We start from the raw sequence: 27,042 nt of genomic DNA, 5'->3' as shown, positions 1-27,042 counted from the left end.
CTCCTTGCACTGGATAAAGAATAGGCTAAACTGAGGAGAAGCCACACTGATGTTTTTTGCATTGTGGCTTTGAAAGATTTCAAGGTCCCTTGGGGGAACCTGTTTTCAGCAAAGAAAGTAGAAGACAGTCCCAAGACAGTAAAGAGCAGAAAGAGTTTGCTCTAAGAATGAGCAAATTCCACAACATTATCCTCTAACTTCCTGGAGCTGCTAAATCACAGCGGTTTATAAATTAGTTAAGAGGCTATGGCTGAATCAGTGGAAAGAATTTGGAGTTTCCAAAACAGTTTGTAATCGAGAGAAGCCATCTGAAGGAGCTCTGGAAGAACGTTGTTGATGAATACCAAATGTCCTGTTCTTTGTTGTGATGCATATGACTGAAGAAAACCATTTTTCTTGGGGAACGATGAGATTAAACTAAATGCCTTGCACATACACTGGGCCTCTAGGTACTAAAGGAGTTTTCAAGATAATTTTGCTATACGAAGTGATTCCTATTTTGGTTATGGGCTATAGCCTCTCAAAAATCATTATATAATTCTCAGGATTTTCTCTAGGTAATATGAGACAATTTACCACATATATATTATATGCACCTGTTTATCAGTTTGTTAATAATTACTCTTATCTGGTTTAAGCTCTGTGGGTTATTGACCATGCAGGCAGATCTTCCTTCCCAATAGAAAACATTATTTTTAAATATTCATTTCTTTAAAAGCATGCGGATTTAGCAGAACATGTCACTTGGTAATTTGCCATTAAGAAATAGGACGAATGTTGGAAAATGCATCTTCTTAAGAAAATGTTTAGGCCAAGTTATTTAACCTCCCTGAGAGTCTAGCCTTGCAGAAAGGAATGTTGGACTAAATTCTCTCAGTTTCCCTTAGCTCTGTATTCTGTGGAAAGTGTATTCAGTACCAGGCAGGACACTGAATGCCCATGGTGATGTTGTTTACGCATAGGGGTCAGCAACCCCTTTGAAAGCAACGTGCAAAATTGTTGACCAGTGTTGGGGGATGTGTGAGACAGGTGGGTGGTGGCCCTATATTGGAATGTAGGAGAGGAGTGTAGTGGAAGCTAACTGGCTTAACCAGTCTGGCAGGGCTATTACTGTTGTGATTTACACAGACCCTTTCATCTCGCTACTTCAAAGCATTTTACAAACTCGGGCTCATTATTTCTTCAAGCACAGCATAAAGAAAGGTTGATCAGTGTCTCTCTAATTAATTCAAAGATGAAGAACTATATAGAACTAAAAGGGATCCTTCCCAAGGTACACTGCATTGCAGAAGGGCAATACATATATGTGTACATACGTACATACATACATACATACATATATAAAGGGTTTAGCATCGCTTTATAATATTAAAAAAAGGAAATCATCTAAATGATTATTCTTGGAGATTAATATAAGTTATGGCACATTCATAATATGGTATATCATGTATCCATTAAAATCACGTTTATTAAGAATATTTGCTCTTCCCATAAGCGGCCTGAGGTGATCTCTGAAAATGGTTCCCTATTCACTTGACCTGGAAAACCCCACAAAATCATGCAAATCAGAAGATTCAGATCTTCGTGTTCACTTTAAGAACACATGAAACTTCCCAGGCCATCAAGGGTACGCATCTCTGAAAAGCCACCAAGTATGTGAAGGCTGTCACTTTACAGAAGCAATGTGTACCATTCCATTGTTACAATGGTGGAGCTGGGGTTGGGGTGGGGGGTGCCCAGGTGAAACTGTGGGGCTGGATACAGGGTCAGTGACCCAGAAAGAGTGCTGAATTTTTGCCTCGCGCGCTTAAAAATGCAGAAAGTAGTGCTAAACTTCAGGGTTTAGATGTCAATTCTTTGGTCATTGAGCACATCCAGGTGAACAGAGCTCCCAGAATGTGGCACAGAACTCAGAGCTCAAGGGCGGATTAACCCACACACCAGCTCTCCCTGCCACATGGAGATGGTCTTTCCCAAAAAAGAGCTGATTGATGACCCAGAGTTTCCACTTCTGGGAATATATCCGAAGAAACCTGAAACACGCCCAGGACCTTAAGACTCTCTCAGCTGCAGCAGACACATCTTTATAGGGGACAGAAGAAGAACACTGTTGGTTATTATCAGATGACTGTAGCTGAGGAGGAAGAGGCAGCAGTATCTCACTCAATCCTCCAAAAAGAATTCACTTCAGAAAGGAAAACCTCCTTCAGAAACGTCTCCTCTTGATTGGTTAAAACAAGCTCTAGATCTTATTCACTGGTTCTCGGTCTTCTCTTTTCCAGAAACCTTCTCTATGTCTACCCACAGAGGCTGAACTTCACTAACAAGCTAACATCTGCCCGGAACATTACAATCAAGATCCAGTTCATGTGTGGAGAGGATCCAAGCAATGCTATGCCGGTAAAGACAGAAGTAAACATTTGCCTCAAACCAGGGTGTGCTGAACTTCCCTTGTCCATTCACGCGGACAGAACCCAGGGCTCATGAACATGCCGAGTATCTCTGTCTGTTCAGGACAGCGCTACTCAGCATGTGCAGAGGCCTTAGTGGCTAGTCCGTTATTGGTCCCAGCACGCTGATGGGGAAACAAGGTCAGTCTACATTGCAAGTCTCTTTCCTAACTTATTCCATAAGGAGCTATGAACATTGGACATGCAGATTACATTAGAAGACTGAAAAATATCATAAAGTCCATGCTACCCTCACAGCATGAGAAGTAGACAGACGGGCCCAGTGTGTCTGCCGTGTTTGCTGCACTTCCAGATGTGCACGGCAGCATGCAGCTGCGCACATCCAGTCCACCTCGAGAGAGATGTGAAGCATGCCTACGAATAATAAACACGTGCCACCTCAGCACCTTCTGGGTCTGGATCTTCATCCTGAGGCAAAACATAAATCCAGTAATAAATATATAATGCAGTGTTCTCTAAGAAAACTAAAATGCCAGAATTTGTATTTTTTTTTAAATCATCTGCTGTGAATGCTGTTAGCTGTTTCTATTTTCTACAAGTCATAGAATTCAATTACTAAACCTTTCTACTGAAATAATTTTTTTCAGGGATTCCATTCTCCAAATATTTTCTTCTTTATTTTTTAACCACCCTCCAAATGCCTCACCTACCTTCCCAATGCAAGGCCTTCTCTTGCAATGGTGGTAGGAAAGAAATCCTAGAGGAGAACTCCCCTGATTCTCTTTGCTCTGGCTCATGGCAAGTCCACCAGAGCTGCCGGGTATGGCTATGCAAATCCTGAATGGAACCAAGTGCCCAGCCAGGGATGAATGGGGGCCAAACTCCAGCCTGTTCTCTAATCACCAAGGGATTATTGCATCTAATAAAAAGGGCCCTTTTTTCTTTGTCCAGAAGTGAATCCACTTGACAAATCATGTACCGTTAAGGCTGAATGAAGCCCAAAAGATGTCTCTTTCTAAATAGCCCAAACATGTGGACAGGGGAGGTCCTGATCACCCCAGTGACCAGGCCCATGTCTTTGGAGGGAAAAGGGCAGGGATCTTTAACTGATGTGACTTTGCCCAAAAATGTAGACCTCTAGGAAGTGAGGCTGAGTGGACAGGGCACCGGTTTCCCAGTCTCACAAACCTGTGGCCTTGGGGCCTCACTTTACCCTTCATAGCCAGTTATTTTGCATCCGTGTGGTTGGGCTGGTCATAGAACTCAGCACTCTTAACTTACACAGTATAGCTATATGAGAAAAGAATGTCCTATTGGGCTGATGATGGTTGGTTTCATATACTCAAATATCACGGTTAATTTGGTCCTTTTTATATTGGTCAATAGGTTATCTTTGGAAAATCCAATGGGCCTGAATTTCTGCAGGAAGTATACACAGCTGTCACATATCACAATAAGTAAGTGTATTGCAGAGTTCTAAACATACGTCAAGATTGTTTCATTATTTGGTGGCTTTTCTGAATCCCCGAGGTGATTCCTTCCAATGGTTCTTATAGTTCAGGGACAGAGGAAATTCATGCTAGTTACATGATTCTGTGTTGCAGATACACAATTTTTGCCATTAACTAAGATTGAGAGAAGAACATACGCTCAAGAACTTTATAGCGTTTTGATTTTCTGGAGCCTTCTTTCTAGTATGATACAGAGAAGTTTCATGGTGTTAAATAAATACATTTCTTAACTTGCTTTGAAATACTGGAGGGGGCCAGAAACAAAATCGAGCTCTTGTCCCCTTGTCTACACCACTCCACACCTATACCACTACCTAGTTTAAGAAAAATTAAGTTGACGAAAGGGGAAATGGAGCACTCATTATTATCTGGGTAAACTGAGTTCCAAAATAGTGTGTAAATTATTCCATTTTACAGGTGGGAGAGGGAAATCTGTACAGGGTCAAATGGACTTGGCCCATTTAAGTCTTCCTCTAAACCAGGGGTGGGCAAACTTTTTGACTCGAGGGCCACAATGGGTTCTTAAACTGGACTGGAGGGCCGGAACAAAAGCATGGATGGAGTATTTGTGTGAACTAATATAAATTCAAAGTAAACATCATTACATAAAAGGGTACGGTCTTTTTTTTTTTTAGTTTTATTCATTTCACACGGGCCGGATCTGGCCCACGGGCCGTAGTTTGCCCACAGCTGCTCTAAACCCTCATTGCTGGGTTGGGATGAGGAGTAAGTGAGTAAGGTACATGAAGCTCTTGGTAAAGTATCTGGGACATTGTAATTCATCAAAATCAAGTTCCTTTTCCTCCTGCTTCATTCATTTGTTTCTCCAAAATCCTTTGATGTGCCTGTCTCTGTTCTTAGGGTAGAGACAGAAAATGAGGTCACAACAGGGCATTGAACCTCATCCCCTTTTCAAAATAAGTTGTTGGATTTTTCCATTGTGTGTGGAAATCCTCCACCCCCACCCCCAAAGTCTTCAGTTTCTAAGTGCCCTTATGTAAGTGAAGTGTACCTAGTGACATAAGCTTGGTCTCAAGGGCTTCCAGCCAAGGAGCAGAATGCTATAAAATGAAAAGCAAAACACCAAGCAGACAAATTCTGAGAAGTAAAGGGTCTGTTGCATTGTAATTTATAGTCAGAGAAGTCGTCATTCTTGCTAAAAGTTATGTGTGTATAATGTGCTTTTGAAACAGGTCTCCAGACTTCTATGAAGAAGTGAAAATTAAGCTCCCTGCTAAGCTCACAGTAAATCACCACCTCCTGTTCACCTTCTATCATATCAGCTGTCAGCAGAAGCAAGGAGCCTCCATAGAAAGTCTCCTGGGATATTCAGTGAGTCGTTTTCAACTTGCCAATTCACACTGCAGTCCTTGGTGCATCCAAGGTCCCTGCAGAGATAAACAACTAAATTCTATTCAATTGCTTTTTTCCTGTCACAAGTAACAGAATGTACCAAAACAGATTATAGTAAAGAGCAGAGATGACTCGACTTAGCAAATGACAAATTTCAGGAACGGAAAGCTAGTGGGAGATAGATATTGAAAGAACACACATTTATCTAAAAAATAAAATAAAAAGCATTGTGACATCAAAATTACAACTAAACTACAGAACACTCATCATTCAGAATTGCCTAAAGTCTAGCTAAATGAATACAACTAGGGATTTAAAGAAGAAGCCACATTGAGATTAAAAGGGGAGGTGGAGATGCAAAATGGGCTGTTCCCACACCCTCATGTGGCAGGTAAAAATCAGGAGGAATATCTTGGCTGGGAAAGTTCCCTCCTGAGGAGTGAGGAGTCCCAGCCCCAAAGTAGGCCCCTCCAAGCCCAGGGTTCCAGTGCCAGCAAGAGAAGTTCCCATGACTTCTGGTTGTAAAAGCCAACAGGATTGTGGCTGAGTAAGACCAGGGCTCATAGAGTCCTAGGCATTCCTCTTAAACGGCCCATGCATGTCTTACTTGGACTTAGTCCCTCTGAGTTCCAGCAATTGGGAAGCAGCTCAAAAGGCACCAGGAACACCAGGGAGGAACTGAATTGTCTGGCATCAGAGTGAGAGCTGGAAGGGCAGCTCTCTCCAAGACAGAAGTGCTGGAAGAAGCCATTGTTCCTTTTCTGAGCCCTCCCCACACAGAGCCGGCAGGCCGGTTCCATATCAACCTGGCTATCACTGTTCACTGCACCCTAGTGGTTCCCCTGGAGACCCCAACCCATCCAACTTGTGGATTCATCCAAGCTGTTTCCAATTGCTTTTCCATACAAATGGCCTGTCTTGGCTCATGCTTTATATTTTCCCAAAATCTCTCAAACAAGCAACATCTGGCCAAAGTGTGTCTTGTATCTCTAGCGAATTGGCCCCAGGCCCAGCATTAGCAGCAGTTGGCCTTGGTTCACAGCTTGGCCTTACTGGGGCACCTCCAAACCTAGTCCAAGTAGCAGCCATCTGAAGATCACTTTGTGACTCATGTCAGATGGTCCTGGGCAGAACACAGGTGGTAGTTGACCTTGGTCTGCAACTCCCAGGAGGCCCCAGAACCAGCAAACTCAGTAGACAGCTTCAGGCCACATCGAAGTACCTCCTAACCACTTCCTCAAGCTACACACTAAAGAAGTCAGCAGGCACCAGAGACCTGCTGAAGTAAGTCCTCCTCTGTAGGGTGGGCCCTTACACGGCTGATCCTCCATGGTGGCTGATCCTCCTGGCTGCCCTAGACATAAATCCCTCTCAATGACATGCCAATAGCAATCAAGGTTCAAATACAACAGAAGGGTGTACACAGCCCATACATTGGGGGTGTACCGCAAATGCCCAGCTTGGGTGATCGAGGAGGCTGTGCCACTGGATCCAACAGACATCTAATACATAAGGCCACTCTATCAAGCCTGGGAGCCATAGCAGCTCTACCTAATACATCGAAACAAAAACAGGGAGATTGCCAAAATGAAAAGACAAACATGTCCCAAATGAAAGAACAGAATAAAACTCCAAAAAAAGAACTAAACAAAATGGAAATAAGTAATCTACTAGATGCAGAGTTCAAAACACTGGTTATAAGGATGCATAATGAACTTAGTGAGAACCTCAACTGCATAAAAAAGGACCAGTCAGAAATGAAAGATACACTAACTGATATGAAGAATAATTTATAGAGAATCAACAGTAGAGTATATGAAGCTGAGAATCAAACAGAAATTTGAAATATAAGGAAGCAAAATAACACCTAATCAGAACAGCAAAAAGAAAAAAGGATTTTAAAAATTGAGGATAGTGTAACGAGCCTCTGGGACAACTTCAATTGTACTGACATTCACATCATGGAGGTGCTAGAAGGAGAAGAGAGAGTAAGAAATTGAAAACCTATTTGAAAAAAATGACAGAAAACTTCCCTAACGTGGTGAAATAAATGGACATATAAGCCCAGGAAGCACAGAGAGTTCCAAACAAGATGACAAAGAGGCCCACACCAAGACACAGCATAATTAAAATGCAAAAGTTTAAAGACAAAGAAAGAATCTTAAAAGCAGCAAGAGAAAAGCAGTTAGTTACCTACAAGGGAGCTCCCATAAAACTGTCTGCTGATTTCTCAATAGAAACTTTGCAGGCCAGAAATAGTCAAAGTGATGAAAAGCAAGGACCTACAGCCAAGATTACTCTACCCAGCAAAGCTATCATTTAGAATCAAAGGACAGATAAAGCGTCTCAGACAAGAAAAAGCTAAAGGAGTTCATCATCACCAAACCAGTATAACATGAAATGTGAAAGGGTATTTTTTAAGAAGAAGAAAAAGATAAAAATATGAATATTAAAATGGCAATAAATACATAGCTATCAACAATTGAATCTAAAAACACAATAAAAGAAGAAGTAGAACAGAAACAGGCTCATAGATACAGAGAGCATTTTGATAGTTGACAGATGGGAGGTAGGTAGGGAAATGGTTGAAAAAAATGAAGGGATTAAGAAGTACAAATTGGTTGTTACAAAGTAGTCATGAGATGTAAAGGAAAGCATATGGAATATAATCAATAATATTCTAATAACTATGCATGTCAGATGGGTATGAGATTTATCAGGATGATCATTTAGTAAGTTATATAATATCTAATCACTGGGGTATACACTAAATCTAAGATAATATATGCAAACTGTAATTGAAAAATAAAAAATGATTTATATTAAAAAATTTTTAAGTTAAAGAAATAAAGCCTATTAATTCAGTGATATTTCAAAATCTGTTAAAATTGGCCATTGAAGTACTGGGTATGTTGTATTGTTGTATATATAGTTTTAGTATCCATTTGCAAGTTTTGTATGTCTCTAAATATATTATTTGAAGATATTATTTTTTAAATTACAGAGGGTATTTTAATACAAAAATGTATCATTGGGAAATATACATATGTGTATATATATATATAACATATATATATTATGAATGTATACTTGTTTACCATGCGTTTAGAATAAACAATAGTAAGTAAAAACATTTTAAAGCATTGCAATATCTATTATTTCTAAATTTTATACATATGCTTTACATGGAGGGTGGGCAAAAATAGGTTTACAGTTGTTCATATGGAAAATTATACAATAATTAATAAGTAATAATACAAAAATAAACTCTGGTTCGCCCACTCACGACTATAAACCTACTTTTGCTCCACCTGGTATAAAACTAGCTCTTTTTTTCTCCAAGGAGAAAAAAGTTGTTTCTTTAAAAAATATAAAAGTTAACATAAGCATTGATGTTGTTCAGAGACACACAAACATTAGCTTTAAAGAAAAATGCTACTACTTTGGCTCTGAAAGCAGTAAATCATTGATATTACCACCTCAGGAGCTCTCACAGAATTTAAATTGCAAAGAACTTGACAGAAATTACTGCCAAAAAGAGTCCTGGTCAATATCTAATCATCGTTTAGTTGCATTTGATTATTGTGAGCTAGATAAATTGCCAGAGTTATATGTAGTAATAAATTCCACTTTATTCTCTACATCATCTATTTCAGTGGCTGCCAATTCTCTTAAATGAACGTCTTCAAACTGGATCCTACTGTCTCCCAGTTGCCTTGGAAAAGCTGCCACCCAACTACTCCATGCATTCTGCAGAGGTAACCAGCAAGCTGGCCGTCAGCTGTTTCTTGTCCAGCCGTGATCTTAGACCACCTTCCCAGATCCACTTCCCAGTGCCTTCAATAGGACTGAGGATGCTCAACATGTGTTGGGGAACAGTCATCTGTCAGCATACAGTGTTTTCTGGGAACACATGGGTCTGATAGGATGGGGAAAACAAGTAGCCATGAAAAAACATTCATTTAGACATCACCAATTCAGAACGTTTAGTAAATGCAGCCTGCGCCAGAGGCAGTATTGCTTTGCAAAAAGGGATTCACAAATAATGTAATGTGAAAGGGGGGGCAAATGGAGCCCACTTCAGATAACAGCTGCTCTCAGCACGGATCCTTATAAAAGGTTCCTGGGCGAGATTCCATCAGTTTCTCCTATGGGTCAGTTGTCACTGTCCCCAGATGGATAGTGGGGTTTTTATTCCTTTGCCAATGCCAGTAGCCTTCCCCTCCTCCTGTTTCCTGCACTGCCTCTTGCCCCATTAGAAGGGAGCCCAGTGGACTCGCCATTCTGACCACACCAGCACTGCTCTCATATTCTCAGTCTGGTTGGTGGAGGTTTATTTCAATAGTAGTATTTTAAAGACAATCCCTGACATCATAGCATTTCATCCTATATAATAAAACCCTAATATGTAAATCGACCAAACAGCCGAATGACTGGTCGCTATGACATGCACTGACCCCCAGGGGGCAGACACTCAATGCAGGAGCTGCCCCCTGGTGGTCAGTGCGCTCCCACAGGAGGAGTACTGCTCATCCAGAAGCTGGGATCATGACTGGTGAGTGCAGCGGCAGCAGTTCTAAGGACCCCTCGGGGGATGTCCACAGGAGCAGGCCTAAGCCGGCAGTTGGACATCCCTCAAGGGGTCCCAGACTGCAAGAAGGTGCAGGCTGGGCTGAGGGACACCCCTCCCCACCCCCACAGTGCACGAATGTTGTGCACCAGGCCTCTAGTTTATACATATTCTAGTATGTATCTTCAAAGATAAGGGCTCTTTTTTTAACCATTGTTGTATCTTAAAATTAAAAATGCCTTAATATCTTCAAATATCCAGTTAGTAATCAAATTTTCAATGATCTCATTAATGCCATATTTTTATTTACAGTTGTTTGTTTGAATCAGGATCCAAATAAGGTCCATACATTGCTATTGGTTGACTTGTCTTTAAGACTCTTTTAATCTATGGATCCCCCTTCATCTCTTTTGGGTTATTTATTATAGTAATTTTCAGGTTGAAGAATTTCCCAGGAATTTTAATTTAGTTCCAACCTTAATAGTCAACTTTCTTTCCTACTCTGACTACCCATCTATCATTCTCAGGCTATTCCATTTTTCTCTTATTTCTCTTTTTCTCTGGAGAGAGAATTTTTCTTTGCCCTGGGCCACAGTCTTGTGTCTGGCTTTAGACCAAAACTGCTCTCCTTAGAACCACCTGAGATCACCCTGAGTGTGTTCACAGACATGCCCTGATTACTCTTATGATTTGGATACACAGGCCCTTCTGATGCCCTCACCGCCGCCTTTTCATCATGCACATTCTAATTTCTTGGAACCCTTAATTATCTTCTTAATGCTGCAGAGCAAACCTGGGTTTTAGGAACAAATTTGGATCCAAAATCCAGACTCTGCCACTCCCTAGCCGTGTGAACATACATGGGTGAATTGCTTACCCTCTCTGTGTCTTAGCGATGAAACCTCACCCATACCTGTCCATAAGGTTGCTGTGAACATTAAATGAAATAATGCATATCAAGAAACAAACTCTATGCTGAAGTAAATATTATTTTTTTTCTTCTTGCCCCAAACTATCTTTATAGATATACCCTCAGCCTGAAGACTTAATATTATCCAATACACACATATGTAATACCCTTTGTAATACTTTAAGCAATAAAAAAAATAAAAAATAAAAAAAAGACATAAAAAAAATAAAAAAAATAAAAAATATTGTCCAATACAGTTGCCACTAGTCATGTGTGGCTATTAAAATGTGTCTTGTCCAGCTCAGCTGGTGTGGCTCAGTGGTTCAGAATCAACCTGTGAATCAGGAGGTGACAGTTCTATTTCTAGTCAGGCCACAGGCCCAGGTCGCGGGCTTGATCCCCAGTCGGGGGGCATGTAGGAGGCAGCCGATCAATAATTCTCTCTCATCATAGATGTTTTTACCTCTCTCTCCCTCTCCCTTCCTCTTTGAAATCAATAAATATGTATACATTTTTAAAAATAGGGCTTGTCTAAACTGGAATGTAATGTAAGTATAAAATACAAACCCAGTTTCAAAGGCTTAGTAGAAAAAAAAGTATGTAAAATATATCATTCATAATTTTTATAGTGATTACATATTGAAACAATATTTAGGCTATATATTTAATAATACATGATTAGATATAATAATCAATACTCTTTAGGCTATATTTAGGCTACATATTTAAGCTATCTATATTAAAATTACTATCATATGTTCCTTTAAATTTTTTAAATATGGCTACTAGAATATTTTAAGTGACATGTGGCTCACAATATATTTTTTAGTGGACAGTGCTGCTTAAGGTCGTAGGAGGCAGACTTCAGTGTCCCCAGGAGTTGGACTCTCTGACAGTGAGTGCCGGGTCCTGGTGGACTTTGTTCCCGCTGGAGATTGCCCACTGAAGGTCACAGCTGCTCCTCTGCCCCACAGATCGGTGGCATTCTGGGACGCACGCCCAATGTCTTCATATCTTCTGGTTCTCAAAAGAAGTTAGAAAAATAGGCTTTCATGTGAAATTTTCTGACTTTTAAATGTTGGCAACAAATTCGAAAAAGTTTACAACACTGAGCCAACCGGAATTTGTCCGTGGGCTGGGTTCAGCTTTGACCTGTTTGTGACTCTATCTTAGATATTTCCAAAAGTACTCACCCCGTCCACACATTCTACCCTTGTAAATACAGCATTCCTGCCATTAAAATGCAAGAGATGCCCTGGCCACACTGCTCAGTGGTTAGAGTGTCAGCCTGCTCACCTAAGGGTCAAAGGTTTGATTCCTGGTCAAGGGAACATACCTGGGTTGCAGGAGGCAACCAATCTATGTATGTCTCTTTCTCTCTTTCTCTGTGTGTCTCTCTCTTTCTCTGTGTCTGTCTGTCTGTCTCTCTACCTCCCTCCCTCCCTTCCATTCTCTCTAAAAATCAATGGAAAAAAATATCCTCAGGTGAGAATTAACACACACACAAAAAATGCAAGAGTGCAAAATCCACACTCATGTGGCTGTGTCAGACTAGGCCCTCCCCACCCAATGCTGTATGATGTCTCCTGAGGAAGATAATTCCATGGGAATTTAAGGCAAAAAATTGCCTCTTAGGGTTACAGAGCTATTAATACATAAATGACATAAGAGAGTCACTTAAAGTAATTAAAGCAGGAGCCTAGCAGGACTACTACTGGGAAATGTTTTGTTAAAAGGGAAAGTAATTGTAGGTGCTCAAAAGCATTACAATTTTATGTCGTGTAAAGATACTCTAGGCTTTGTCTTGATATTCCTGATTAATGGGGAAATCACCAACATATTACTCTATTTCAATTCCTAGAATCAAGGATTTATCAATGCTAGGTGGGAGCTTAAAGACAGATCACTCAGTTCAAACCCATCATTTCAGCAAAGAAAACAAAAGCCCAAAGAGTTTAATTGAGTTGGCAAAGTAAAAGTAACTAGTTCAGGACAGAACAGACCTTGAACCCAGAGCTTCTAACTCCAAGGCCAATTCTATTTGTTTTCTGGGGAATTTTATATTTGAACTAGAGACCCGGTGCACAAAAATTTGTGCACTCGGGGGGGAGGGGGGTTCCTCAGCCCGGCCTGTGCCCTCTCGCAGTCTGGGACCCCTTGGGAGATAACGACCTGCTGGCTTAGGCCTGCTCCCGGGTGGCAGAGGGCAGGCCCAATCCCTAGGTGCAGCCCCTGGTCGGGCTCAGAGCAGGGCCAATTGGGGAGTTGGGGCACCGCCCCCTGTCATGCACAGAGCAGGGCCAATCAGGGGGTTGGGGCACTGCCCCCTGTCATGCACACAGCAGGGCCCATCAGGGGGGTTGGGGCGCTGCCCCCTGTCACGCACAGAGCAGGGCCAATTAGGGGGTTGGAGTGCTGCCCCTTGTCACGCACACAGCAGGGCCCATCAGGGGGGTTAGGGTTCCGTACCCTGTCAGAAGGATGTCCAGAATGACATCTGGAAGGTCGTTCAGCTGTCTGGTCTAATTAGCAATTACGCTTTTATTATTATAGATAACCTGACATTTACAGTCAAGTTGCTTCGTACTGCTTGCTAGTATTCAGAAAAAGGGATTGAATTGCTAATCTTTTTTTTTCTCTTTAACACAGAAAGTCCCTTTACAGAATCCTCCTATTAAGTGGGCTGAAGGACATAAGGGAGTATTTAATATTGAAGTGCAAGCTGTTTCTTCCGTTCACACCCAGGTATGGAACACTTCACCAGGTGAGGTCCACTTCACCTCAGAGCCAGGAGGCCAATAGTGACGATGGGGGCGCAGCAGAGAACCTTCTAAGGACAGCCCAGTAACCGACCAATGAAAATCACTGTGCACAAATAAAACAAAAATAATCTTTAGTTCTTTATGGGGGCTTTCCGAGCCTGTTCAGGTTTAATTTTCATTTGAATGGAAAGACCTTATCAAAAGGTTGAGCACCTAAATGAAGGAACCCAGTTGCTGCACAGTTGGCTGAGAAATTATGTGGAGAGACTTCATTTGAAGACTCTATCTCATTCCCCTCTGTGATTCTGCCACTATACCAGCCTTTCTCCCACTTCTACATTCCCTCCTTTTCGTGCCACTGTTAGAGTTTTGCACCCGTGTAGACCCATTTTGACCTGGTGTGTTTGCTTCTGCTTATAGACTATGTCAGAGTCCAAATTATTTTCTTCTTCAGTTAATAGTTAATGGAGAGGGTCTATTTAGTGCACACCACTCTACAAAGCGGTTCATAACCTTGGTCTGAAACATCCATGTCTTAGAACTTGTGGTCTAAGACCTGGGATAAAGGGCTCTGCCTAGGAGGAGCCATTTGATTGTGTTTATGAATTCACTGGTGAGCCTGGATGGGATAAGACCCTGAGGCCTGCTGTCTGCCTTCCCAGGACAACCACCTGGAGAAGTTCTTCACTCTCTGCCACTCCTTGGAGAGCCAGGTGACCTTCCCCATCCGCGTGCTGGACCAGAAGATCAGTGAGACGACGCTGGAGCATGAGCTGAAGCTCAGCATCATCTGGCTCAACTCCTCCCGCCTGGAGCCCCTCGTGCTCTTCCTGCACCTGGTGCTGGACAAGCTCTTCCAGCTGTCCGTGCAGCCCATGGTCATCGCCGGCCAGACAGGTAGGAGGCTGGAAGGAGGCGGGAAGAGGCAGGCAGTGCCTTGTGTTAGGAGACATGATTTTCCAGAGATCCTGGGAGCAGAGAAAGTGTGATCTTCTTTTCTGTTGATGATCTGAGTCCAAGGCAGGCCAGGTCCAGTGCTATTTCTTACTCTCCCTGGATGTTAAAAAAGAAATGAAGATTGGATGCTTAAAATCATAGTTTTTAAAATAAATTTTTAAAACTATTAGAAGCAGTCTTTCAAATTCCATTCCTTATAGTGGATAGAATTCTTGTACTTCTAAGATATTTTTGTTTTCTTGACCAACAGGGAAATAAAATATCTCAAAAGAATAAGACAATTCATATTAAGTAGAAGGAAAGGAATTCTAAATTGAAATGCTATGTGATCATGTTTTATATTGATCCCCTTAGCCCCTGGCAACCACTCAGCTATTGGCTGACTGATAGTGTATTTTAAATGCTTGCTTTTAACAAGTGAACATTAAATACAATGTGTAAAACTTCCGTTGGAAATAATGTCATGTAAGACGTGGGTCCCATGGTTCTCCTGACTCCTGCTGGGGCAGATTGGCTGGTGTAGGGCATTTTTGTCTGACACTGTTTTTGGCTGGGCTTATGTTATCCCATGCTAGCGAGTCCAGGGGATGTCTTTTAGGCATCATCAGTGTTCCCAGTACTGTGCTAGCAGTTGGAGGCTTCGCAGTAATCGAGAGCATAGCTGACCTGAGAGGACTTACAATAAATACAGTGAAGAGCAGCAACATAGGACAAGAATCCTCGAAAGGACACGGCTAAAAATACTGGGGGGAGAGGAGGCGCTAGAACATCCATCTGGGAGGATGTTGGAGGCTCTAGGAAGAAGGTGTTTGCGATGACCTTGAAGGAGATGTAGGGAGAAAGCAGCCCAAATGGAGACAGTGAAAGAGAGTGCAAAAGCAGAGACTCAGAAAAGCACGGGAGTGCGAGGAAAGAAGGAAATAGCCCAATTGGGCTATGGAATCTGAGTAAATTGATTGGGGGGAGTGGGGGTACTTGCTGAACTCATAGACCAGGGAAGAGCATGTCTTCTTAACCCCTTGTTTGCACTGTATCCTGGGGTGTGTCTTTTGTGGTTCCACAGATAAGACATCCTATGTTGTAGGCTACATTTCAGACGTGACACCTCTCCAGCAAGATTCCTGCAGAGCAGTGACCTCTCCCCTCCCTGGATTTCTTTCTATGCCCCCACCTATGTGGCACACTGCTTTGCATGTTTCAGCTATTTAATATAGACTTGTGTGTTAGACAAAAATATTCATTCACACATCTTCTCCTTAGCAAGTTGCTGCCTTGTCTTGGGGACAGCAGGGTGTTGGGACAGGCAGAATAAGTAGAGGTGTTTAGACAACAAGCCTTTATTCAGACCTGTCATTGTCAGACACAATGAAAGGCACTTGAGAGACAAGAAAGTATGAGAAATGCACTTTGCCCTGGAAGGGCTTCCAGCCTGCTCAGAAAGACAGGACTTACCACCAGAAATAGCCAACGCATGTTGGGACTTGGTGTCACTTAAGCCCTGTACTGAGTAGTACCAAAGGCTTTGTGGGGGCGATAGGATTGTGTTGAGCATTGAAAGGTTGGTGTGATTTTGTGAGTGGGAGGAGGGCTTTCTAGGTGAGGATGATGGTATCAGCAAAGTCACAGAGATGAGAAAGAGCAGACATGTGATGGGGATAATACAACCAGTGCCTCATTTTAAGGGACGTGGAGGTTGAGCAGAAAAGGGTCCAAAGTTGGGTAAGTAAGGTGGAGCCGAACTGTGGAGGCTGGAGCTCCAGAACAAGACAGTGGATGTGCTAAATCAATCCTTTGTAAAGGTCCATTGTAGGGACTCACCTCAATACACACATTTTTAGAGCAATCTGTACACCAAGATGCAACAGTGCATCTCAGACCACAGGGTGCGTGAGAATCCCGGGGCATCCTTTGAAAATGCAGATTCTGACTTAGCGAGTCTGTGGCGGGGCCTGAGATTCTGCATTTCTAGCAGGCTCCTGGGTGACGCTGACCATGTCAGTGCAGACCCTGCTGAGTAGCCCCAGTTCACCTCATGGTTTAGAAAGGGAGGTTGTCTGGATAGTCTCATGGCTTTGTCATGAAAAAGCGCAGTGCTGGTGGGAGGGCGAGAATGGGGGAGGAAGCCTGATGCCGTTGGCAGCATGCGGAGCCAGCAGGCCATCATCCTGACCGCCTAGCTCTCTAGGCTGGTGGTCATGCTTCCTGTCACTGCCCTGGAGAACACTTTACTTTGGGTTCATTAAGGACCAACTGTGAGGCTGCCCATTTTTATCTTGGTTCCTCAGCCAACTTCTCCCAGTTTGCCTTTGAGTCCGTGGTGGCCATCGCCAACAGTCTGCACAACAGCAAGGACCTGAGCAAAGACCAGCACGGGAGGAACTGCCTGCTGGCCTCCTACGTGCACTACGTCTTCCGCCTGCCCGAGCTGCAGAAGGACCTGCCCAAGTCAGGTAGCGTGGCCTCGAGGGTGGAGTCTGGTGGCCGGGGACCCTCACCCCCACCCCACTGCCACGTCATTCAAATAAAATAAAAAGCGTGAATGTTACCTTTTATTTTTCAGAATGACACAAATATGACATGAATACTAAAATTAAGAGTTTATTTCTAGATTTTCCTATTGCTTTCTTCCTGCCTCCATCCTTCTTTATATACTCTAAGCACTTATTTTCTCTGCCTGTTTGATAATCCCTCACTGGTCTTTACCTAGTAGGTAACTTTGGATTCAGTTAGGATCTCTTTTGTAAAATATGGAGAAATGACAACAGATGCCTAGGAGTCTAGGAAATTAATGGTAAGGAGAATAATATATATTTGAGAGTGATGATAAGCAGTGTTTCCTAGATTTATCATTATGAAAAATTAAATCCCGTTTCTCATGTCTCTCTAACTAGCCTTTTAAAATAATAATATTTCATTTCTCCATTCTTTGTTATTTACATAGGTAATACTCAAACAGACCTACTGGTCAGCTTGATAACCAACAAGTTCACAAAGTCCTTGGCCCCAGCAAAGAAACTGGGCCTTATCATTAGTCCACCCAGCCTTATTTCAAGTAAACCTGCCATTTCAATTGAGTTTTTTTAAATACTGGTCTGTGTCATAGACCAGTGATGGCGAACCTTTTGAGCTTGGTGTGTCAGCATTTTGAAAAACCCTAACTTAACTCTGGTGCCGTGTCACATATAGAAATTTTTTGATATTTGCAACCATAGTAAAACAAATACTTACATTTTTGATATTTATTTTATATATTTAAATGCCATTTAACAAAGAAAAATCAACCAAAAAAAAAATGAGTTCGCGGATCACCTCTGACACGCGTGTCATAGGTTCGCCATCACTGTCATAGACTCACATAATCACTTTTGAAGACAAGTAAATACTGACAGGTGAAAAACATTGAAATATAGTATACACTTATCCTCCTGAGGTTCAGATGATTCCTGGGATCCTGAAATCTCAGAAAACTTTACTTACAAAGTTGTCATCGTTTAAATATTAATAAACAAATACATACATCCATGTTTCCAGCTTATTTTGAGAAATCAGAAGCTCCATCAACCCAGAGGGCAGGCTCTCCGTGGCCATAACAGGCAGGAACTGAGTAGCAGCCCCTGCCTTGGGATGAGGCCCGTGTTTCCAGTCTACCACAGTTCTCACCACTCCCTACTGCCTTACATCCTATCTACTTACCCCCAAATCATTGTCTTCCCAAAGGCATTTGATAATAAGACCCTAATTCTAAGGCCCAATCTAGAAGGCTTTCATTCCACTATCTACCCCATCCCTCTTCAGTTCCTTCTCAAGTCCAGGAAGTGACTCTGACCCACTTTCTATTGACATGTCTGTACCTGATGGGATGCAGGCGGCCCCACCGCTCTCCCGGACCCTCGCTACCACACGTATGGACGCACTTCTGCGGCTGCCGTGAGCTCGAAGCTGCTGCAGGCCCGGGTGATGAGCAGCAGTAACCCGGACCTCACCGGGACACACTCTGCCGCTGACGAGGAAGTGAAGAACATCATGTCCTCAAAGGTAGGGGAGAGGCCAAACCCTGGAGAGGGATGCGGGCTTTCTGTTTTTAACTAACACTTGGAGAAACAACACATCAGCCACGACGGCTGCCCACGGTGTTGGTCAAATGCTTTCCTGCTCAGAGTAGTAATTGTCTTTTCTTTTGAAGCGATTGCGGCCATTCAGAAAGGTGCAGGGGCATTTGAGGATCTGCTCAGTTCACTCTGGCGGGACGTTTTTAGGGCATTGCTGGTTTAGCCACGAGGAGTCAAGAATATCATGAATCTTATTTTCAAGGGAAAAAAAATTAGCTCTAACTATTTTTGATACCTAGAAAGGTTGTTTTTTATTTTGTTTTGTTCTTTTATATTTACCTTTTGCATTCATTAACATCTATAGCTTCATTATCCCATATACTAACCCCAAAGAGCAAAGCCACATTTTATAGAGAAATAAAAACTGAGAGGTTTGGTGACTTGCCCTGTTGCCTTTTCTTGATAACGTTTTTTATTATTTTGGAACAGTTTTAGATTTATAGAATTATTGTGAGTACAGTACAGAAAGTTTTTGTATACCACATACCCAGTTTCCCTGCACATTATAATGGTACATTTGTCACACTTACTGAACCAACATTGATATGTTATTATTAGTAACTAAAGTTCATATTTTCTCAGATTTTCCCTAATGTCCTTTCTCTGTTCAGGGCCCCGTCCAGGGCACCACATTCATTATATTTTGTACTCATGTCTCTTTAGGCTCCCGCCAGCTGTGACAGTTTCTTAGGCTTTCCTTGAGGTATTTTGTAGAATGTCACTCATTTGAAACTTTTAAAAGTTGTGATATAATTTACATACCATAAAATTCACCCTTTTAAAGTATATAATTCAGTGGGTGTTTTTTAAATTTGTTTGTTTGTTTTCACAAAGCAACCATGAATTCTTAGTCTGAATTTTATTTCCAGTTATCTGTGGCCTCAAAGTGGCTAAGCTTTTAGAGTAGGATCATTTCCCCTAAGGACGATAAATCAAACTCTCTAGGTTTCGGCCAATTTTCCTTACAAAATCCACCCATTTGAGACAGTATGTTTTGATAAAGGGAATCTGGACGCCAGGGTTGGGTCGACTCTGACACCAGCTAGCCTTGTGGTGAGAGGCAAGTCAGTTCCTGCCCTGGGCCTTATTGTCCTCATCTCTGTGGAGGTTTTGAACCCTGGCTGAACTTAAGAATCCTCTATGCATCTTTTAAAAACACTGGATCCACCCTGGTTGGTGTGGCTCAGTTGGTTGGGCGTCGTCCATGCACCAAAAGTTTGCTGGTACGATTACTGGTCAGGGCACATGCCCAGGTTTCGGGCTTGATCCTTGGTAGAGGCGTGCTGGCGGGAACCAAGCCAATTGATGTTCAGCTCTCTCATAGATGTTCATCTCTGTCCCTCTTCCTTCCTCTCTCTCAAAAAAATCTTAAAATAAAATAAAAAACACTGGATCCACCCCCAGAGATTCTGGTAGGATGTAAGTGTATCATAGGTGATATTCTACCCATTTTTACTTACCAAAAAAACCCAGGGAGGTGTTAAAGCTGGCTCATACCAGTTTTTAAGAGCTGATTGTTAAATTTTTAGGATTTTATTGATTTTTTTACAGAGAGGAAAGGAGAGGGATGGAGAGTTAGAAACATCGATGAGAGAGAAACATCGATCAGCTGCCTCCTGCATACCCTCCACTGAAGATGTGCCTGCAACCAAGGTACATGCCCTTGACTGGAATTGAACCAGGGACCCTTGAGTCCGCAGGCCGATGCTCTGTCCACTGAGCCAAACCGGTCAGGGCTATAATTTAATTTTTAATAATGTCTGTGTTTAATAACACGTTTAAAAAAATCTTAAAAATTTGCCCTGACCGGTTTGGCTCAGTGGATAGAGCGTGGGCCTAGGGACTAAAGGGTCCCAGGTTCGATTCCAGTCGAGGGCATGTACCTTAGTTGCGGGCACATCCCCAGTGGGGGGTATGCAGGAGGCAGCTGATCGATGTTTCTCTCTCATCGATGTTTCTAACTCTCTATCCCTCTCCCTTTCTCTCTGTAAAAAATCAATAAAATATATTTTTTAAAAAATTAAATTATATAAAATAACAAATAAGTTATAGTAAAAACAGAGGTAATCTAAATGCAGGGTGGTATCCTGGGTTGTATCTTGGAACAGAAACAGGACATTAGTGGAAAAGCTGAAGAAATCCAAATAAAATCTGTGGGCTAGTTAATAGTAATGTGCCAGGGTTAATTTCTTAGTTTTGACAAATGTACCATAGTTATGTAAGATATAACATTAATGGAACCTGGCGAAGGGTGTACTAGAACTCTGTACCACCCTTGCAACTTGTCCATAAATCTAAAATTATTCCACTTCACAAATGCAGTACTCAAACCTTATCCCTTCCTAATTATTCTACTGCATTTTACTATTTTCTGTGTTCTTGAGGTTATGTCTATTGTATCTGTTTGGTGGAAATACTATATAATGGTTTGCTACTGCACATCTCTTCTCAATGTTATGCTCAAAGCCATTGTGTTAACTTGAAATCAGCCACAATGGAAGAAGTACAGCACAGAAATTGGCAAATGCTACAATTCAGGCCCCACTTCTCCACCCCTGAGAGCTGGTGCCTAAACATTTGCCAGCACACCATGGTTCAACCTTCTATTTAAGGTCCCTCTGATTGCCCACTGGAGATGTGGTCTATAGTTATCACTGACAGCCTTACTCATAACGGTTTTCTGTAATAAAAGTGAAAATATTAAATTCTATGTAGGGTAGGTTAAGACTTTTCTAATTTTTTGTAGTAAGGGGAGAAAAGTTTGTCCGAAGTGGTTTTTGACAATTTCTTACAGTGCTGAGGAGGCTAGTTACAGTACCATCCTAACCCACAGAGAGGCACTGTTCCCATACATTTTTTTCCTGCTCTCCCAATAAAGTCACAGACTGGGACTGTTGAAGGGACTATTACTAGTAAGCACCCCTGGTACTTAACTAGGTTTCACTGTAAGTAACTACACACCAAACTGTGGTCAGTGGTTGTCTCAGGCGCAAGTAGAACTAGGTGTAACTTTGCCTTCTTTTGCTTTGTTTTCTATTTATGTAAACAATCGTTTTACCTTTGTAACCCGGGTAAAAGTAGAAAATACGTTAAAAAGGAATTTGGAGATGGTGACTTCCCGGTCCCTGGCTCATCTTGCCAGTGAACCTGTTGGTTGCCTGTTGAGTGGTGGTTTGTGTATTTCAGATTGCCGATCGCAACTGCAACCGGATGTCTTACTATAGCTCTGGCAATAATGATGTTCCGAGTGCAACCGGAGCCCCAAGGCCAACCAGCAAAAAGGTACTGAGCAGGGCAGTGTGAGGACAATATTTCCCACCCTACACACACACACACACACACACACACACACACACACTGATGTTTGGGGCCCTGTCCCTATCCCCCATTTTTTGACCAGGTAATTACCTACTAACTCAATGGTTTTCCAACTTACCATGCATCAGATATGCCTGGGAGGCCTGTTAAAACTGATTGGTGGGCCCTCTCCCCAGAGCTTCTGATTCGGTAGATCTGAAGTGAGGCCCAAGAATTTGCATTTCTAATAAGCCCCTTGCTGATGCTGGTCCAGGGACCACACTTTGAGAACCACTGCATTAGGTTTTGTTTTTTTTTTTAAGAGAAGGAGAGATGGGGACAGTTCATCCTTCACCAAAGTGCATGGCAATAATGTGGCATCAATTATTTTAACAGTACATATATTAAGGAACTATGAAATGCTTTCTCATAATTCTTTCTAATCACCCTTTCCTGTGAGTTCAGAGACTTTACAAGCGGTTAAACTGCTCACCAGAACTCCTTATATTAACCAACTTCTCTGATCGTAGTCCCTGACTGTGGCCCAGAGGTGGAGGGGGAAAGCTGTCTGTCCCAGGTTTCCTCCTCTGCCATGCACCCAAGATTCTCATGTTTATAGTAGCTACTTACGTTAAGGCGGCGGTTCTCCACCTTCCTAATGCCGCAGCCCTTTAATACAGTTCCTCATGTTGTGGTGACCCCCAACCATAAAATTATTTTCGTTGCTACTTCATAACTGTAATGTTGCTACTGTTATGAATCGTAATGTAAATATCTGATAGGCAGGATGTATTTAGGCGACCCCTGTGAAAGGGTCGTTCGACCCCCAAAGGGGTCGCGACCCACAGGTTGAGAACCGCTGCGTTAAGGTCTTGCGTGTTGTTGGTTAAGACCTCTAGTAGAAGGGAAGCCATTCGCAACAGCTGACAACTCAGGAAAATGTGTATTAAACAGGCGAGGAGGAAATGAACTCAGCGTAACTCACTTGGGACTAGGTGAGGGAAATATCAAGGGAGCGGGAGCCCTGCAGGGCTCATGCGACACTAACCCAGGCCCCATAAATCTGGGGAGAGTTGCCAGGAGTTCATGGTAAAAGAAGTGAAAGGAGTTATGCGTAGGTGCTGAAAATAAACTTTTCACTTACTCTAAAGCTTAGCTTTGAGCTTTGCAGTGACTGGTGACAGGGACCATTTTCCTACTAGAAACCATGATTTTCCTACAGCCTGACAACCTCAAGGCAGGGCTGATTTCTCCGAGGCGCAGTCATTATCTGGTTTTGTACTTGCTTCATTTTAACTTGGCTTCTGGTCAATGAGATAATTTCATTTCCGAGGGAAGTTTAGCCGGTGTGTTTCCTTAGGAGCTGAGCAAACAGGGTCCAGCTGCTTGGCTACTTCCTGTAACCTCGGGAGCAAGGTGTTCCTGTAATACTGTTGCCCGGTGAGCAGCATCAATTCTTTAAGAAGCAGTAATCCCTCTCTAATCTGTTCTTGCCGTAAGACTCAGCCAGTCAAGCTGACCTACTTTCTGGAGGTTCCCTTTAAAGCCGGAAGAGTGTTCTCTCTCCTGCAGTGGGAAGATCGTGTGTAACCACATTACATCATGTGTGCACTTAGGCCACCTGCCAGACTAACACTCACCTCAGGCCCCTCCAGGTGGGAAAGCTTCCCTTAAGACTCCCAACAGCAAACAAATGTATTAACATGTATTAAAATTATAAAGGTTTGACTCGCCTGGCAGAATGAGTGGAACCCACTGACTAGCTTCATTCAGCATTCTCCATTCATCACCAGAACCGGCCAGGGATGTAAATAGTTAGAATCCCCAGACATCTGCACGTGGATTTTCCATTTGCCTCCTTTTAGTATAGCTGAGTAACTCTCAGATTTTAATGTCCGTGAAAATTAATAAATTGGGTTACATGCATTCTGTACATTGTGGGTAATTTAAGGCTTAGTCAAGGGCAATCTTTGGTATAATCAGCTTTTTGCTTTAGGTGTTGGACTTAAAACTTACCTTCGACATAAGCCAGTGCTCTAGGGTGTGATATTAGGGTCTTCAAATTTTATCTTTCTTACCCACAAAATGATAAATAGTAACTTCATCTGCCTTTCTTCTAGGTTTTGTGGTCATTAGATAAATGAAATCCATAAAAAATGACTATTTTTGTCATTAGTTAGGTTGACCAACCATCCCAGTTTGCCCAGGACTGAGGGGGTCCCTGGGATACAGGAATTTCATTTTAAGACCATGACAGGCTCAGGCAAACTGAGGTGAATTGGTCACCTACCTTTAGTCTTGAACTTCATTCCATCAAAACTTGTCAAAAGCATTAACAAGTAGCCAGATAAATGAGGGAATGGGAAAGGCACAAAAGGTATAAAAATTACCATTTGCTCTTGAGCAGTCAGGTGACTTGAAGGGAAGTGTGGACATAAAATGGAGCTGAGGACTTTTCAAGCATCTGACCCTGGAACGTCAGAATTTAGAAGTTGTGAGTTCAGGCTGATGCCAGTATGCCTTTTACTGCAGAGGATCTGCTCATAAACCCAGCCCATCATGTTTCCCATAAAGCCATAGTGGGAGTATTAAAAAACAACAACAACTGTCCAATCTGGAAGGGAGTTTAAATACCATCTAGGCATTGGTTCTCTAACAGAGGTCCCCAGGCCAGCAGTGCCAGCAGTGCCAGCAGGAACTTGTTAGAAATGCAAATTCCCAGGTCCTGCCCCAGACTCACTGAGTCTGAATCCAAAACTCTGAGGGTGGACCCAGCAGTCCGGGTCCTCACAAGCCCTCCAGGGGATCCTGCTGCACAGTCATGTTTGAGAACCCAACGACGGATTCCATGGGTGAGAAAACTGGGGGTAGAGGAATGGCTTGCACACAGAGGGTTTACTGCAGGATCTGAAAGGAAAACCACAGGCACCCCCAGTTCTGACGGCTACCCCAGGAAACAGACCCCCTCCCAAGCTGAGGCCATTCCTTCAAACCCAGCTCTCCTGTGTGATACCACCACCAACCTTCTCCTACCGACCTAAATGTTCACCAGGCTCAGGTTATTGCAGCATTGGCTTTGCCATCCACCTGTGGTCCAGGACAGCCGTCGCCAGCCGGTGGTCCGTGGTGGTCCGTGAGGTCCGAAAGGTTGGCGACCACTGGTTTAAGGAAACCTTTGGAGCAGCGGTTGTCAACCGGTGGTCCGCGGAACACGGTTAGTCCGTGAGGTCTGAAAGGTTGGCGACCGCTGGTCTGGGACATGTAGGACACATGTGTCAGTAACTAACAAGCTATTACAATTGGTAAGAAAGAAAAGAGGTGTTGGAATACGAAGCATTTGTCCTCACAGACGGTCATTGCATGAATGTAATGTTTCTTTGGGTGTTCATCGTCTAGCATTTCCATGAGGAGCTTGCCCTGCAGATGGTGGTCAGCACTGGAATGGTGAGAGAAACAGTCTTCAAGTACGCCTGGTTCTTCTTCGAGCTCCTGGTGAGATTCTTGCATGTTTCTGTCTGTGCTCAGTAGGGCGTAAAAAGCACATGGCAGAAAGGCAGTGATGTGTCCCATAACAGGAACTGACATTTTACGCACCAAGTTGCTCCCGCTGAAAACCTGAGATCATTCCTTAAAATCCTACTCTCCTTCACCCCGCCCCCCCCCCCCAACCTCCACCAAATCTTGTTTTTTTTCTGTTTTGAAAATCTACCTCCAACACCTTGGTTCTCACCATCTTCACCACCCACATCTCTCTGGTGCCTCTTGCAATAACTTCCTCTTTGGCTGCCTGCATTCATTTTTGCCTGAGCCCATCCATTCTGCACAGGGCCCCCAATATTAGACAGATAACATCATTCTCCTCTTTAAAAACCTTCAATGATTTTCGGAGTATCAGAAATAAAGCACACATCTTTGTCATGGCCCCCAAAGCCCTCGTAATTCTATTTGCCTCCATCTCTAACGGACTCATCTCCTGAGTGGCTCCACATGGCATCCTGGAGCTCTCTTTGCAGGCGTGTTGGCTTCTCTGCATATAACAGTGGCTCTGTCCTTCATGTAATTCTACTAATGGCTGGTATCCCTGAGAAAGGAAAAATAATAGCATTGAAAATGGGTTGTACATCTTACTATGTTTGTGCCGGGCACAGTTTCAAGCACTATCTCATTTAATCCTCAAACAGCCTTGAGACGGGAGTTCTCTATGGGGTCCGGGGAAGGGTGGCGGTCACAAGGAGGAGTCTCCAGTCCTCAGTCCCGCTTTGCTGTCCCTCACTGCAGGGAGCTAAGAACCATGGAAAAGGTACAAGTTGCTTTTGATCTTGCACATTTATTTACTGGGACTTGGTGGGCCCAGGAGAGAAAGCAAAAGCTAAAGCACTGGGAGGGAGGGAAGGAGGACTATCCCTTATGCTAAACAGATGCTGGAAAGAAAGCTCTTGGTGATCCCAGCACATGGAGGAGGTTGGTCGACATGCAGGTCACCCAAGACACGGTTACCTGGGGCTCTACATGTTCTAACCTAAGTCTGTCAAGGTCCTAGCCGGACAGCGTTGGCATTACTCAAAGGGGTCAACTGAAAAGCATTTATCGGAGGGACTCTGCCCAGGGTGCACGCAAGTTACAGAGGCAGATAACGGTTGGTGAGGCACCCAGGGAGCTGCCAGTGCTGGAGGTTGTTATTCTAGCTCTAAAGAAGCCAGGGTGGGGAGCACTATAATGGCCTAGAGAACGCTAAGGCAGAGGACAAGGTCCCCAGACAGCCGCTGGAGTCTTAGGGAAATGTTGCCACTGCCAGAACCATGCTGCGGCAGGAATGAGGGCATGGAGAGGATAAATACCAGGACCTCTCCATTCTCCCGCCCACTAATCCCTTGCTGGTGCCTCCCTTGGCCACTTCCAACCAGAAGCCTAGGAGAGGTGTAGTCCACGGAGATCAGCTTCCCAAGGTTCGGAGACAGAAAGGGGGAAGGGATGGATCTAAGGAAGGGCTGGGTGGAAGCAAATGGAAACTATCAGCCCCAGCCAGAACTTGGCAAGGAAACTGGCCTCAGACTCAGACAGGGTGCCCAGTACTCCGTGCATTGTTTGTGCATTTGCTTTTCAGATGCCCAGGAAGTTATTTAAAAGCCAAGACGGTTTTTTGCCTAAGAAGCTTGATGAGA

At 43.1% G+C, this 27,042-nt stretch overlaps 1 protein-coding gene across 1 annotated transcript in view; it reads left to right on the top strand.

Annotated features, from left to right (window-relative positions):
• Positions 1–27,042, top strand: part of DOCK8 (dedicator of cytokinesis 8) — a 198,287-nt gene that overhangs the window by 115,736 nt on the left and 55,509 nt on the right. The window contains exons 15-24 of the mRNA XM_081102903.1: positions 2,283–2,400; positions 3,798–3,868; positions 5,116–5,254; positions 8,932–9,033; positions 13,405–13,500; positions 14,180–14,414; positions 16,760–16,924; positions 18,340–18,509; positions 21,770–21,865; positions 25,277–25,372. Of these exons, the coding sequence (XP_080959029.1) occupies positions 2,283–2,400; positions 3,798–3,868; positions 5,116–5,254; positions 8,932–9,033; positions 13,405–13,500; positions 14,180–14,414; positions 16,760–16,924; positions 18,340–18,509; positions 21,770–21,865; positions 25,277–25,372 (1,288 nt within the window). The remainder of the gene's footprint in view (positions 1–2,282; positions 2,401–3,797; positions 3,869–5,115; positions 5,255–8,931; positions 9,034–13,404; positions 13,501–14,179; positions 14,415–16,759; positions 16,925–18,339; positions 18,510–21,769; positions 21,866–25,276; positions 25,373–27,042) is intronic.

The sequence above is a fragment of the Myotis nattereri genome (assembly GCF_964212035.1).
Source record: "Myotis nattereri genome assembly, chromosome: 12".
Taxonomy (NCBI): domain Eukaryota; kingdom Metazoa; phylum Chordata; class Mammalia; order Chiroptera; family Vespertilionidae; genus Myotis; species Myotis nattereri.
The sequence above is the reverse complement of the archived record's forward strand: the minus strand, read 5'-3'. Positions and strand labels throughout refer to the sequence as shown.